The sequence below is a fragment of the Syngnathoides biaculeatus genome, chromosome 3 (assembly GCF_019802595.1).
Source record: "Syngnathoides biaculeatus isolate LvHL_M chromosome 3, ASM1980259v1, whole genome shotgun sequence".
Lineage (NCBI taxonomy): Eukaryota > Metazoa > Chordata > Actinopteri > Syngnathiformes > Syngnathidae > Syngnathoides > Syngnathoides biaculeatus.
Genome location: NC_084642.1, coordinates 38,393,362 through 38,407,377, shown reverse-complemented (window position 1 = coordinate 38,407,377; position 14,016 = coordinate 38,393,362). Strand labels below are relative to the sequence as shown.

General features: G+C 40.9%; 1 protein-coding gene across 10 annotated transcripts in view; it reads left to right on the top strand.

Moving 5' to 3' along the window:
* vps33b (VPS33B late endosome and lysosome associated) overlaps positions 1 to 14,016 on the top strand; it is a 59,416-nt gene that overhangs the window by 10,476 nt on the left and 34,924 nt on the right. For 6 of the 10 annotated variants that reach the window (XR_009794379.1, XR_009794378.1, XM_061815725.1 and 3 more), the window contains 9 exons: positions 2,712 to 2,792; positions 2,881 to 2,942; positions 3,035 to 3,084; positions 4,968 to 5,035; positions 5,122 to 5,167; positions 5,256 to 5,350; positions 13,094 to 13,198; positions 13,319 to 13,409; positions 13,486 to 13,563. Coding sequence is in view for 8 of the 10 variants with exons in the window: in XM_061815725.1 (XP_061671709.1) it covers positions 2,712 to 2,792; positions 2,881 to 2,942; positions 3,035 to 3,084; positions 4,968 to 5,035; positions 5,122 to 5,167; positions 5,256 to 5,350; positions 13,094 to 13,198; positions 13,319 to 13,409; positions 13,486 to 13,563 (676 nt within the window). In the remaining 2 variants the exon portion in view is untranslated. Of the gene's footprint in view, positions 1 to 2,711; positions 2,793 to 2,880; positions 3,085 to 4,967; positions 5,036 to 5,121; positions 5,168 to 5,255; positions 5,351 to 5,420; positions 5,503 to 13,093; positions 13,199 to 13,318; positions 13,410 to 13,485; positions 13,564 to 14,016 lie in introns of those variants that run through there. The other 4 variants (XM_061815733.1, XM_061815731.1, XM_061815726.1 and 1 more) reach the window with 4 other exon arrangements.

Genomic DNA, 14,016 nt, shown 5'->3' with positions numbered 1-14,016 from the left:
TTTTTTTTGATAAAAACATTTAATCATTTTTCTTGTTTTTCTTCCGTTTTAGATGTTTTATCTCTTTTGTATTCAAATCCTTCCTATCATATAAGGCACATTGAGTTACCTTGTGTATGAAATGCACTACATACCGTATTTTCCGTACCATAACGCGCACCTTCAATGAATGGTCTATTTTAAAACTTTTTTCATATATAAGGCACATAGAAGAGATGCTGCAGTAGAGGCTGGGTTGCTTTCTCCACTTCTGCACTCTTAATTTGTTAATTCTCTCGCTGCTGTTCTATTCCTGTGTTCTACTGTGTGACTAATCACCATGAGTTTAAACGCTGTGTCGTAAGTGAGTCTCTTAATCGGAGCCATTTTTTAACACAAAAACACAAATGGAAATGAAACGGCATGCTTCACACATTCTTATATCCCAGAATGCACCGCGCGCTACTTCTTCTACAGGGGAAAATGGAGTCAGCGGCTGCTTACCGTAGTTGCGAGACCTGTTGCGTCTTAATATTGATCCACATATAAGGCGCACCAGATTATAAGGCTCACTTTCTGCTTTTGAGAAAATTAAAGGCTCTTAGGTGCGCCTTATAGTGCAGAATATACAGTAAATAAAATTACTTTGCTGTGCTTATTGTTGGTTTCTCTTGAAGGCCCCAAAATGATGTTTACTGTTAATTAATTTTTGGATGGGGTGTCTCAACACATTTAAGCATTCAGTTCTATATTTAAATGTGCTTTACTCAAGTGGACGCCTTTATCAAGCTGAATGTGATGAAAACCCTATGAATCAATGCGCACCCATCAAGTAAAATACGATTGAACAGGCCATTGAAAATGCAGTTGTGCAAGAGAAATTTGCTCCCTGTAACATTAATGTGCATATTTCGTTGCGACACTAGCAGTACTTTCATGACTGTTTTACTTTGTGGTATTTGCAGTTTTTTCTCACAGTAAGTTTTCCACTTTTTCTGGTCGTGTAAAATGTGTGATTTTAAATGGTACACAGTTTGCCTTTGCACATTCGCGGTTCCCCGTTCATGGCCTGCATACTCTGTTTGATTATTTTTTTTCCCCACAATGTACTTTGTTTTCACAACCATAAGTTGCACTTAAAAGTCTTAAATTTTCTTCTAAATAGACGGGGAACCTTCTAATGGTCACGTTGTGTGCAAACCAAGTTCCAAAATGTGTAAATGATTTGTGACTCCAATGAAGTACAACATTGTTAGCATGCATGCTAGCATGTGAGTCAGCATGCATAAAAGCTACCATATGGTGGCACTCACAAGGCAGACAGGAACATTTGCAATTGTACATTTGTAAGAATAAGAGGATTATATTCTCCCAGATACTTGACAGTGTGGCCATCTCATTTGTCAATATGTTGTTCACACTCACTGTGTCATAGCAAAACTAAAATTGTCACACCAAAGCAAACAGACTGGCATAACTAGCAAATCATAAAACAATAACTGAAAAAATAATTGACACAAAGCATCCACTTTAAATGCTATTTACAGTACATCCTTAGTGCCGAAAGCATACGAGGAGCACCATGTGAACATGTTGACTAATGACCTGCCTACACTGTCAGTGTCTGAGGGAATTTAAGCTTCTTCTGGAGGAAGACCAAAGAAAAGGTTGATGGATGTTGTGAGGGAGGACATGAGGACAATGGGTGTTAAAGAAGATCCCCGAGATATGCTTAGGTGGAAAAAGATGACACACTGTGGCGATCCCTAACGGGATAAGCCGAAAGGAAAAGAAGAAGAAGACTCAAAAAACATTTACAGAGGTTGGAACTTGGTGTGACGGCATGGTGGTGCAGCTGGAAAGCATTGGCCTCACAGTTCTGAGGTCCCTGGGTTCAATCTCAGCCCTCCCTGTGTGGAGTTTGCATGTTCTCCCTGAGCCTGTGTGGGTTTTCTCTGGCACTCTGGTTTCCTCTAACATCAAAAAAACATGCATTAATTGGACACTAAATTGCCCGTAGGTGTTATTGTGAGTGCGATTGTTTGTCTCAATTTGGCCTGCAATTGGCTGGCAACCAGTTCAGGGTGCACCGTGCATCATATCAGTTGACAGCTGGGATAGGCTCCAGCACTCCCGTGACCCTTTTGAGGATAGGCAGCTAAGAAAATTAATGGAACTTGGTGTGCACACACAATGCATCATGCCCGTCCATTTTGGAGAAAATCAAACTTTTAAATGCGCCCTGTGGTCCCGAAAATATGGGACATATCTTACATGGCCGTTTTAAAACTGCATCAATGGTTTTCGGGATTTGCAGGGGGAGAAGAAACACCGTGACAAATGAGAGAAGACTGTACCAGGGTAGCTGAAGAGATTGTGGGTGCATAAACATTTCCAACTATATACTGGGTAACTTGCACCAGTGTTATTCTTAACGTCGTTTTATGGATTACATCATTTCATTCCTTAAAGTCTTGACACCCTTTCCACAATGATCATTTCACTGGACTATTGCACTAATGGGCATTCTAACTGTTCTTAATGCTAGAAGACTCCGCATCCTGTGTACAACTGAGTTTTTACAAAAAGGGGGTTCTGTGCCAATCGACTCTCTGCTGTCATACTCCACATGTATTTATGGCTCCACCTACCGGAGACAAATCCCTTGTGTTTTGTTTACATACTTGGCCAATAAAGCTGATTCTTGTTTTACCCCATTTTTCCCTATATAGCTTCCAGGAAAGAAAGACCTCTTTATTGAAGCAGACTTGATGAGCCCTTTGGATCGGATCGCCAACGTTTCCATTCTGAAGGTGACCTTATCCACTGCTTTAATTTATTATTCGCTTTAGTTAATAATTTATATATAAACCATGAATTCTCTCGCTGTTCTTTCACCAGCAACATGATGTTGACAAACTATACAAAGTAGAATATAAATCCATAATTAGCACATCAGATCAGTAAGTACTCTTCATATACACACACGCAAATCAACTGTTCAGCATAATTCAACAATTGTAAACATCTGACAATATGACTTAACTCTATTGAGGCTCTGTTTTCTGATACGACCAAGAATAAGAACCGTGACGTGGATATGTGGTAAGTTTGTCCTCATATTTTTCTCAATTGTTTACAGTGAAGAAAATAATTAATTGAACACCCTGCTATATTCCAAGTTCTACCACTTGGAAATTATGGAGGGGTCTGAAATTTTCATCGTAGGTGCATGTCCACTGTGAGAGAGATAATCTAAAAAGAAAAATCCAAAAATCACAATGCAAATAAATATATCAACACCTGAGGAAACCATTGTTAATATTTGGTACAGTAGCGTTTGTTTGCAATTACAGAGGTTAAACATTTCATGTAGCTGTTCATCAAGTTTGCACACACTGCAGGAGCGATTTTGCACTCCTCCACACAGATCCTCTCTAGATCAGACAGGTATCTGGGCTGTCGCTGAGAAACACGGAGTTTCAGCTCCCTCCAAAGATTTTCAATTGGGTGTTGGTCTGGAGACTGGCTAGGCCACGCCAGAACCTTGATATGCTTCTTACGGAGCCACTCCTTGGTTTCCTGGCTGTGTGCTTCGGGTCATTGTCGTGTTGAAAGACCGAGCCACAACCCATCTTCAATGCTCTGACTGAGAGAAAGAGGTTATTCCCCAAAATCTCACAATACATGGCCACAGTCATCCTCTCCTTAATACAGTGCAGTTGTCCTGTCCCATGTGCAGAAAAACACCCCCAAAGCATGATGCTACCACCCGCATGCTTCACAGTAGGGATGGTGTTCTTGGGATGGCACTCATCATTCGTCTTCCTCCCAACACGGTTTGTGGAATTATGACCAAAAGTTCCATTTTGGTCTCATCTGACCACAAAGCTTTCTCCCATGACTCCTCTGTATCATCAAAATGGTCATTGTCAAACTTAAGACGGGCCTTGACATGTGCTGGTTTACGCAGGGAAACCTTCCATGCCATGCATGATTTCAAACCATGACGTCTTAGTGTATTCCCAACAGTCACCTTGAAAGCGGTGGTCCCAGCTCTTTTCAGGTCATTGACCAAGTCCTGTCGTGTTGTCCTGGGCTGATTGCTCATCTTTCTTAGGATCATTGAGACCCCACGAGGTGATATCATGGAATTTAAGTTTGAGTCCTACTGATTGTATGGGGTGGACAGGTGTCTTTATGCAGCTAACGACCTCACACAGGAGGATCTGATTCAGGATAATACATGAAGTGGAGGTGGACTTTTAAAGGCGTACTAACAGGTCCTTGAAGGTAAGAATTGTAGGTCATAGACAGGTGTTCAAATACTTATTTCCAGCTGTATCACACAAATAAATCCTTAAAAAATCATACATTGTGATTTCTGGATTTTTCTTTTTGATTATCTCTCTCACACCGGACATGCATCTATGATGAAAATTTCAGATCCCTCTGTTATTTCTAAGTGGGAGAACTTGCAATATAGCAAGATGTTCAAATACTTATTTTCTTCACTGTGTACTGAATTAATCTTTCACAATTCACAACTTTTTCAACAATTAAGTTGTCTCAGCCTAAAAATAGCAAATTTAGTGGCTGCTCTTTTTTATAATGTAAAAATAAGTTTCTTTCGGCTTGTCCCATTAGAGCTTGCCACAGCGTGACCTCTGAGATGAACGCTCATAATTGTTTGGCACAGTTTTTACGCCGGACGTGCTTCCTGATGCAACCCCTCTTGGGGAGTGGAGGCCCCAGTGGGATACAAACTCACGACCCTTGGTTTACCAAATCAATGCTCCAACCACTGAGCTATGGGGCCTCCTGTCTCTCATTTTTATAATGTACACTGTTTTTTAAAAATGGGAATTAGGATGTTTCTCAATGGAAAATGTTATAGTATGAAGAGACTGAAAGCGCAAAAGAATGTAAAATGTTGTTTCAAGGAACTAATTTCCGACAATTTTCTGATGCATACCTTCTCTCTTCAGGTGTGGTAAATGCAGACAAAGCAGCAGGGAAATTTAGAAGATACAAAATTATATTTGCCCCTCAGAAGGTATCTCATATTCTGTTTGAACCAAAGGAAACTTTAATTTAGGTTTGAAGTTGAAAGTAATATATTGCCTTTGGTCTGTCTTTCAGTTTTATGCATGTGAGACAGTGCTGGAAGAGAAGGGTGTCTTTGGAAGTAATATTTCTTGGAACTCTTGCATCCGTTGCAGCTCATCAGTGTGATTAAAAGTGTTGCAATTGTTTTTTTGTTTTTTTTTTTGTAGACGTTTCAATGGATGAATGGGCCTTCCATCTACTTCCGTTGGATGATGACATCATCAGTCTGGAACTTCCAGAGTTTTTTCGGGACAACTATCTGGTAAGTATTAAACACTATTCCTGAGGCAAAATATCCATTGTCTTGATTGGATTTGTTTTTATTTTTACAGTGAAGAAAATAAGTGTTTGAACACCCTGCTATATTGCAAATTCTCCCACTTCGAAATCATGGAGGCATCTGAAATTTTCATCGTAGGTGCATGTCCACTGTGAGAGAGATAATCTAAAAAGAAAAATCAAGAAATCACAATGTATGATTTTTTTTTTTTTAACAATTTATTTGTGATACAGCTGCAAATAAGTATTTGAACACCTGAGAAAACCAATGTTAATATTTGGTAAAGTAGCCTTTGTTTGCAATTGCAGAGGTTAAACATTTTCTGTAGCTGTTCACCAGGCTTGCACACACTGCAGGACGGAATTTGGCCCACTCCTCCACACAGATCTTCTCTAGATCAGACAGGTTTCCGGGCTGTCGCTGAGAAACACGGAGTAGCAGGGTGTTCAAATACTTATTGTCTTCACTGTATGGTGTCAATAAAAACGTAAAAACTAAACATTTTGAGTAAGATAGCGGCGCGCACGTACACGACGGCTCGTGGCTCTCTCTGTCAGTGCTTTCTTTGTATCTTGTCTTTGTTTTGTTGGGAACTTTGCTTACATATGCATCGCCATTACACTGCTACACCCGCCAGGAACTTTAGTGCCTTAAATCCCAACAGAAATTAGCTGTCTCAAGCGACTTTCACCACAAACGCAACATTCTAGAATCTAGAATGTTGTCGTAAACGTTTGGCTGGGTAGTTCATCTAGAAACTAGATGAAGTAGCCGGACCGCTGGGCTCGCTGTGTATTGTTGTCAGGCCACCAAACCGGCCCAGGCGGAAGAGGGAGAGGAAGCAGAAGCGGGGCCATCGGTCTGGCCTCCTGCTCAGACTAAAGAACCAAGCCTGTCCCTTACTAACGACAGATCATTCGCCAACAGAATGGACGAGCTGGAATTATAACTTGCAGATAATTGATGGCTTCATGATTGCTGCATCCTCATGATAACAGAGACTTGGCTTCACCCGGATGTTCCCGATGCTAGCATGCAGCTAGCAGGCCGCACCCTGCACCGCTGGGATCGGATTGAGGACTCCGGAAAAAGCAGAGGTGGAGGGCTTTGTCTGTACGTGCATGACGACTGGTGCAACAACAGTGTGGTTATTGCGTCCCTTTTACATCTCGAGGGAGCTAACTGCAGCCATCATCACAGCTGTTTCCATTCCACGGGATGCTCACACTAAACAGTGATGAAAGTCCTCCGGATTTTCCCGGAATTCCGGATTTTTTAATTTTCATGAAAATTCCTCCGGAAAATTGAGGAAAAATTGCCTAAAATTAATCTCGATATTAGTTGACAACATTGGACGAACATGCGTTTAAGTTCGTTGATTTGCTTTCACGATCGTAGCCATGTTGAGGCACTAACACTAGTAACAGTAACCCCCCTCCCCTCGCATTCTCTCAAGACGTCGCTTATTTTGTGTGGTCTTGGCCTTAATTTACGTGTTTATTTCATAAATGTTAACTAAACAAGGCTGCTTCAAAAAACAACCGGTATTCACCCGGAAACAGGAAATGCAAGTTAACCGTACTGAGCATGGACGGAGCATGTACGAAAGCGCATGTTCAGAATTGCTTCACGTAATGCGAGCGCATTTACATTGAAAGTCATCAACATCATCAATTCAGTTACACCAGGCAGAGGTGCTCTTTGCGTCGATCGCGAGACAGTGTGACTGCGTAAAAAAAAAACAAAAAACAGACTATCATCCACCTCGTCGCTTGATTCAGGTGTGGCCAATACGTGGAGTGCATGCAGATAAAGGCGTGTTCTAGTGGGCCGACCTCCTATTTTTACGGCAGTCCCGTTGTGCGTTCCCCCCAAGGACAATTTTAATGTCTTTTTACTGAATAGTTCACTTAATTCATTTGTCTTGAGATAAAATGGCATATTTTAAGCATATTTTAATGACAAATGTGATTTTGTACTATCCAGTGATAGGGAGGCAAAAAAATCTGGGCTTGGCCCTTGGGGAACTTCTGCCCAATTTTTTTGGGGTGAGGACTTGGAAATTTTACTTTCAATTTTTGTCAGAATTTTGTTCACAGATATCGCCAGAATGCACCACAGCCATCTATTTTTTCAAAAATTTGCCGGGGATGGGCGTAATGCACCCAGACCCCTAGTGCTCGAATTTGTATTTTCAGGAATTTTCACAAAAGTCCACTTTCATCTCTAACTAAAGATGCACTCTTTCTATTGCTGAACATCATCAGTGAACAGCAGTGGCCCCACTCCTAAGGTGTTTACGTTTTAGCCGGGGACTTTAACAACACCAATCTCAAGACTGTACTCCCGCAGTTCCACCAGCCTGTCATATGTCCAACTAGGGGTGAAAACACTTTAAACCACGTGTAAACCAACATCAAGTACGGCTACAGAGCCACATCTTTACCCCACATTGGTAAGTCAGACCACATCTCCCCTGCTGCTTATTCCTTTATTCCTCAGATGGAGATCCAGCCACACCACAAAGACTGTAATAACCTGGCTAGAATCTGCACTTAGTGAATTTAGGGACTTCTTCCAGCCCAAACACATCAACCCACCTAGAACAACTGCACAGCTATGCTAGGATGCTCTTTGGGGATTATAACTCGCCATGTCTCAAATTAAGGCTTATAGTCCCTTCAACACAATCATACCGGACATTTTGATGACTAGACATCCTGGGCCTCCTTCCTCTCACATGTTCCTGGATCAAAGACTTTTTGACCAACAGATCGCAGACGCTGAGATTTGGCTCCCATCTTTCCTTCACCCAGACACTGTGACCCAACCCACCACAGGGCTGCATGCCTAGCACCTTCCTGTACTGTTTCTACACCTTGGACTGCAGTTCAGTCTACAACTATACCATCATCCTCAAATTCACTGACTCAAAGGGAGACGAGCCAGCCTACAGAGATGAGCTCTAGAAACTCAGCTGGTGCTCAGACAACAATCTGACACTTGAAACAAAAACAAAGGAGATCATTGTGAACTTCAGGTGGAACAGAACTGAAGATGCTCGACTTTTCATTCATGGCGAGTGTGTCGAGAGAGTCCGTAATATCATATTCCCGGGAGTCCTGACGTAATTCCTGGATAGACAGCATCTCAGTGGAAGGTTCAACAGCATCTCCACTTCCTGAGACTCCTCAGGAAAAAATACCTGGATACAAAGTTGCGGCTGGCCTTTTACTGCTCATTTGATGAGAGCCTGCTGACATACTTTGTCTCCGTTTGACACGGGAGCTGCACAAGGCCAGCCAGAGCAAAGCTTCAGAGGACAATTAAAGCGGCACAAAAAATCGTTGGCTGCTTTCTACCCTCCGTGCCAGACATCTACTCCTTTCGGTCCGTAAACAAAGCTCGGAACATTAAAAACACTACACACCCCGGTTTTCAACAGTTTGAGGTCCTGCCATCTGGAAGGTGATACAGATCCACAAAAGCAAGGACCAACAGATTAAGGAACATTTTTTTTTTTCCAAGAGCCATCACCACCATGAACTCTCATCTTTCCTCTACCCACCCTATTAATGTGAAGGCACACTGATTTCAACATTGTGCAATGCATTGTATGCATTCTGTTTTACACATCTATGTCGTTTTTACTCATTTTTTATTTATTATTTTAACTTGCTTTTGTCTATGCACTGATAAGGATAAGGAAGTTGTCCTATCTTGTTGTACAGTGGTATAATGACAGTAAATGGCATTCTGATTCTCCTCTGTATCCAATGCTTTTGTGTAGTCATAGTGTCAGGTTTATGGAACAGAATGTTTTTATACACGTGCACACGGAAGGAAGACAAGCGATTTAGATTCTTTTACTCGCAAGGAGACTCTACAGGAGATGTGCTCATTTAACAATCTCCTACCGTTCTGAAAGCACAGTATGTTGACCCCCCTCTTTTTATTTCATCAAGGTGTTTACATCAGCTGTTTACAGTCATTGCTCATTCCAAAGGTCGGGTAATCACACAGCAGCAACGAGATAACTAATCATCACAACAACAATGCAAACAGCAGTCCATTATGACAAGATAGGGACAAAGTTCCTGTTTTCATCAGCTTTCATGGTCTTGCATTCTGCTCCCCCACATGACCCAAACAAATTTATAGTGCTGAATAAATGCTTTGCAATACTATAAGAGTAAATATGGGATATTATACATACATTTATTTTAACATTTCCCTTCTGTTTATCACATATTTGCTCAAATTCTCACGTCACCTTACATCAGTCACTTTAGTTAGATTTTTACCTGTGGGATAAATTTTTTTTTATAACAAATATATTTACACTCAGAAAAAAAACATTTGCTTTATTCATCATTGTCATAATAGTTGGAATCAAGAAACGATCATGCAAGTAAGCTGGAATACTCTCACCATCAACGGTAACATGATTTGTTCCCAGCAATGGATACATCTGTGCCATTTTGTTCTCCATGGGTGAGATTGCTGTAGTAATTATTCTGTTTAGGTGAGAGCGCAGCCAGGGAATACAGCAACATCCACACAAGGTCAAAATGACCGCAAAAACTGCAATACAATTTAAAATAGATGAGACGAGTGCTTTGCGTTTGCCTAACACACTCATCCAATTGTCCTACATGGAAGTGTCAACGCCAGAGTACTCCTTCATCTTACCGTTAAGGACCCTAAGGCCTTCTATAGCCCTGGTCAGACTTCCCTCAGCAGCCATATTGTTCAGGCTGAAGGTGCAACATTGCTTCCTGAAGAGAGCACAAACACCACCTTTTTCGGCCCGGAGAATGTCCACAGCTCTTCAGTTTTGAAATGCCATTAAAGAAGTGACTGAGTTATTCATGCATAGCCTCAAAAGCATTTTAAATCCGATCTCCCAATTTTGGGACATTGTAGTGGATTTAGTTGATTCTGTTCACGTTTTTATTGGTTGTACACCACCAACACATGAAGGATTAGAACACAGTTGCCACGTGTTCATCCAATTTATACTCATATACCATATGAGTACAGATGATCATGATTTTGTCTGGTGTGGGCTGTTATAAGTTTATCTTATACTACATTGTCACATGCAATGAGTCACTTCCTACGTCATTTTGTGGTTGTTCAATCACGTCTTGAGCTGTTTGCAGCAAGAAATCTGTTCTTGTGGGAGGTTTGTTTGGAATATGTAAGGTGTAATAATAGAGCCCTGGATTCCTATTTTGTAAGATATTTAACAGTCCTCCCAGTAATTCCTTTTTTTTTTTTTTTTTTTTTTACTTCTATTTTTCCTGTAAGAGAGGGAATTAAGCGCAGTCCTAGTTTCAGCAAGCCATCTCTTCCCAAAAAACGTATGGGACAAATTAAAAAGTTGCATTTTTGGGACCATTAGTTGTGACTTTTTTGATGGGGAGATGGCTGCTCTCTTCCTCATCTGCGGCCACAATTATTAAATGTTTCGCATAAAGCTCCATAAATTTTTCCTTTCTCTGTCATAAAGGTGTAAATTTTCTTTTTCTTATTTTGTAGCACTCTTTCTGAGTGTAGTGCTTGGTTAACGTATTGTTACAGGCTGCCAGTCGGTTTGTCAACCTAATGTTTTTCAATCTATTGTTTTATAGGATTATTTGAATTCACATGAAGAGCATTTTTTTTAATTGCCCTAGATACACACTCCCTGGAGTGTGATCTTCAGGAATGCCACTGTTTGCTTTAAAACATGCATTTATTCCAATTCTATATTCTTCAAATGGTTCATTGTTGTTTTATTTTGCTCTTCCAATGGCAGAAAAAAATAGCTTTTTTTTTTTTTTAAAAAATCTAGCAGTAGTGCGCGATATTAACCCTTGAACTCCCTGCTGCTGTAAGAAAGTACTTTGCTGTCATCCATATTTGTTGTACTTCCACACCATTTAAGTGGTAAGATTTTCTCAAGTCTTCCGTTCCCTGGACGAATTATGTTACATCAACTTTATGAGATGTGATACCTTTTATGGCCGTTTTCACATCATCTTGAGTCCAGCCTTTTTTTTTTTGTTGTTTTTTTTGTCGTTTTTGTGTGTGTGTGTGTGTGTGTGTTTTTCTTAATTTATCCTGCAGGTTAACTATATATATTTTTTGTGTGTATGCTAAGATGGCCAGCAAAGTCATATTGTGTTATCTACAAATTTAGATGTTTTGTTTTAGTAGGACATTTGTGTGTTTCTTTCGGCTTGTTCCTTTCGGGGTCGCCACAGCGTGTCATCTCAGATGAACGCATACTTATGTTTGGCACAATTTTTACGCCGGATGCCCTTCCTGAAGCAACCCTTCTCAGGGAGTGGAGGCCCCAGTGGGATACGAACCCACAACCCCTGGTTTCTCAAACCATTGCTTTCTACAAACTTCTAATCCTTACACATCATTATTATTATTTTTTTTCAGATGTTGTGTTTCAACTATTTTGCTATTTCTCAACTATTTTGCGATTTGTTTTTCCCGTTGGAGTCAGTGGTTCACCTAGGGTGACTATACTGACTTCCCCCTGAACAGGGTGACAATTACGTTCCGTTTGAGGTAATTCTCAAGCTTCTACCACAAGTGGCGGAGAATTCTTACCTCTGCATCCTCAAACAGTTGTCACTCAATTTCCTTTTCAAATGAGGTAGCGAACCTCCACTCACACTTTTACACATGCACACGTTTCACGGAGCTGACGTACAGGACACACCTTGCCCTTTTCGCAGTTTTATAGACTAATTAGTCTACTCGATAGTGACTAGTATTATCGAGGTTTTCGTTCTGCCGCAGTCACCCAGACGCGCATTCACTCATTCCTCATGAGTGTGGGAGTTTCCTATTCACCAGAGATGTCTTCACTTCCTTCGGCTTCTCGTCAACCCTCAGCCTCCAGGCGGAAAGTCGAGGCCCAGTCCCGGAAAGGGTCTCAAGTGCCGTGGCCACGGTCTTTGCCTGGACGTCGACTCGGCCCCTGGAAACCTCAGGTATCTTGAGATCCGCCTCGAAGGACCAAGTAAATGTCAGGTTCACCAATCAGACATTCATTAAACAGGACAAAAAAGGAAGCAAAGACACCAGTTCAAGTCTCGTGAGGAGAGAGGAGAGGAACTGTCTCGTACAATTCACCACTGCACTTTCTGATTATCCTCTCCTCAGCACCTCTGTTTATTTAGTTTTAAGACGCCCTTATTTACATGGATGTTACAAAAAGGAGACGACAAGCAAAACAGTTTGAAACAAGGTGTACGTGTTTGTTATGTGCGTGTGCATGTGTGGAAGATTGCTGAATACATGTGTGGTCATCATTTTTTTTAACAGGCAGCAGTTCTAACAGTTCTGATGATTAGATGTTGTGTTCTTGCTATCTTCTGCGAGGAGGCTGCCACGTTATCTAGGGCCAAGCAAAGCATTTCTTTATTGGAAGCAAATGTATGATAATTATGATCACAAATATTCCTACACGTGGAAAAGGATTACATGCTGTGTGGGACCCCTAATGAAACAAGCCAAAGGGAACTAACATTATTAATAATCACGCTCCCCTGACTAGTTACACATACAGTACTTTACATAGTATAGAAACTCGTGAGCTCAACTGTAATCATTTTGTGATTTGATATCTTAAGTGTCATTGTATTGTTGTTGTTTGTCATGAAATTGTAGGTGTATTTTTTTTCCTCAGTAACTCATTTCTACATGATGTTCACCCAGGCTGGAGACTTGCGTTGGGTAAGGACAGCTGGCAGTGCTCTTCATCTCCTTCAGTCCATTTACGGACCATTTTCAAAGGTTTATGGCATTGGAAGGTGTTCTAAGGTACAGTATCTCCTTTCACAAGTCTTTGAGGATTTTAGTTTTTGAGTTCTATATAATTAACCCTCTTTTTTTGTATCAAAAGAGATAGCTCAGACATTCTTGTTCTTTGTCTTGCATCAGATGGCGTACGAGTCTTGGAAAGAGCAAGCAAAAGAGGAAGAGCAAAATAATCAGAACTCTGAAATAGGAAATGTTTTCTTACTTGATAGGGGTGAGGAGCTGTGAGTTAATTTATCATTGTGTGTCAAGGCTACTTTGCTCACTAATTCTGTCAAATGTCATTACAGATGTGGACTTGGTCACCCCTATGTGCTCACAAGTGGTTTACGAAGGACTTGTGGATGATATCTTTAGAATCAAATGTGGTGGGTAACAAACTAGTCAGTGTTCATTGAGGCTCTACATTACTACATACAGTAGTGTTCAAAATAATAGGAATCCAACATGACTGACCAACTTAATCCAGTGTGGGTTTTTTTTTTCGCTACATGTCAGGATATCAGGAGGTGGAGTAGAGTAGGAAAACCAACAAGACCCCCAGCATTCATGATACAGTATACACACTCTTAACGCTGTGCAATTGGATAATTTGTTGAAAGCGATTCAGAAAATTGCAGTGTGGCATTCAGTCAGTGAGGTCATCAATTTTGTGAAAAACAGGTGGGGGCCCTTTTTAAGGATGAAGCCAGCACCCATTGAACATGTCTTTCTTCTTTTAAGCCAGAGATAAAGGGTCATTCAACACATTGTTCAGAAGAACAGCATACTTTGATTAAATGTTTGATTGGAAAGGGGAAAACTTGAAGATTTAAAGATTA